We start from the raw sequence: 954 nt of genomic DNA, 5'->3' as shown, positions 1-954 counted from the left end.
TAATTATGTATAATTATATGCAAAATATGTCCATATATGTTTCTTTCTTTTGTAAAATTATTCTTTAATACAACATTGATAATAATAAGGAAACATAAAAAATAATTAAAAGAATAATTGTTACATTCTTTTTACAAAAAATCAAGTTTGAAGAAATAAGAAAAATTGTTCGTATATAATTCTACAATATAGGTAGCTTAGCTTTCAAAATTCCCGACGTAGATGGTAGTGGTTCTTTATTGCATGGCTTCGCTGGTAGGTATTACGACGCGGGATGGAGGGTTCGATGACACCTCTGCGAAATCTTCGGATAGTACTTGACTGTCCACGCCAAACGAAATTGGTTTGATTGCCCTGCGCAGCTTACCATCCACAAAATCGATAATTAGACGAAATTGCTTGTCTGTTACCGAGCTCTTCGGTTTGAGATGCTTTATATCAATTAATGAGTGCACCTCACATATGTTAATTTCACGCTCTTCGTGCACCTTCGCTATTTTAATGACGTCAGATGTTAACGTACTTCTTCTTGAGGCTTGATTGTATACTTGTATAGCCTCAGCAAATTTACGGGCCATTTCCTTATCCTTTTGTATACGCTCTTCAATGGTCAGCTGCGGTGATGATGTCCTCCGATTGCGCAGGAATGTCCGCATGGCCCGAATTCTTCTTTTCGAATTATTCTTTAGAATATCCAGTTTGACAGTCTCTTCAGCATGAATCTCTTTGATCAGCGTGCTTTCCTCGCGATCCATCGCCTCGAGCTGATCATTAATGTCGCGCTCGGCTGCCATCTCGGTTCTTCTGTTATTAATATATTGAATTAGATTACTAAAGAATTGATTATTATTTGCGCCTAGCCTCTTTTCGTATTGCGTATTACTCACGCTCGCAGTTTGATCCACAAGATGTGTTTGTGATATGTCAAACGAGAGATCGGAAGAGCACACGTCT

General features: G+C 37.9%; 1 protein-coding gene across 1 annotated transcript; it reads right to left on the bottom strand.

Moving 5' to 3' along the window:
• Nucleotides 1-95: 95 nt before the first annotated feature.
• Nucleotides 96-927, bottom strand: LOC105461797. Its single transcript, XM_011708300.1, has 2 exons — nucleotides 888-927; nucleotides 96-804 (listed from the first exon to the last, which is right to left on the bottom strand). The coding sequence occupies exon 2, from the start codon at nucleotides 792-794 to the stop codon at nucleotides 237-239; it is 558 nt and encodes a 185-aa protein (XP_011706602.1). The 5' UTR covers nucleotides 795-804; nucleotides 888-927; the 3' UTR covers nucleotides 96-236.
• Between the last annotated feature and the right edge of the window lie 27 nt (nucleotides 928-954).

This window comes from Wasmannia auropunctata, unplaced genomic scaffold (assembly GCF_000956235.1).
Source record: "Wasmannia auropunctata unplaced genomic scaffold, wasmannia.A_1.0 LD277569.1, whole genome shotgun sequence".
Taxonomy (NCBI): Eukaryota; Metazoa; Arthropoda; class Insecta; order Hymenoptera; family Formicidae; genus Wasmannia; species Wasmannia auropunctata.
The sequence above is the reverse complement of the archived record's forward strand: the minus strand, read 5'-3'. Positions and strand labels throughout refer to the sequence as shown.

Coding starts and splice junctions, on each gene's coding strand:
- LOC105461797 (XM_011708300.1), bottom strand. CDS start 794: ATGGCAGCCGAGCGCGACATTAATGATCAGCTCGAGGCGATGGATCGC.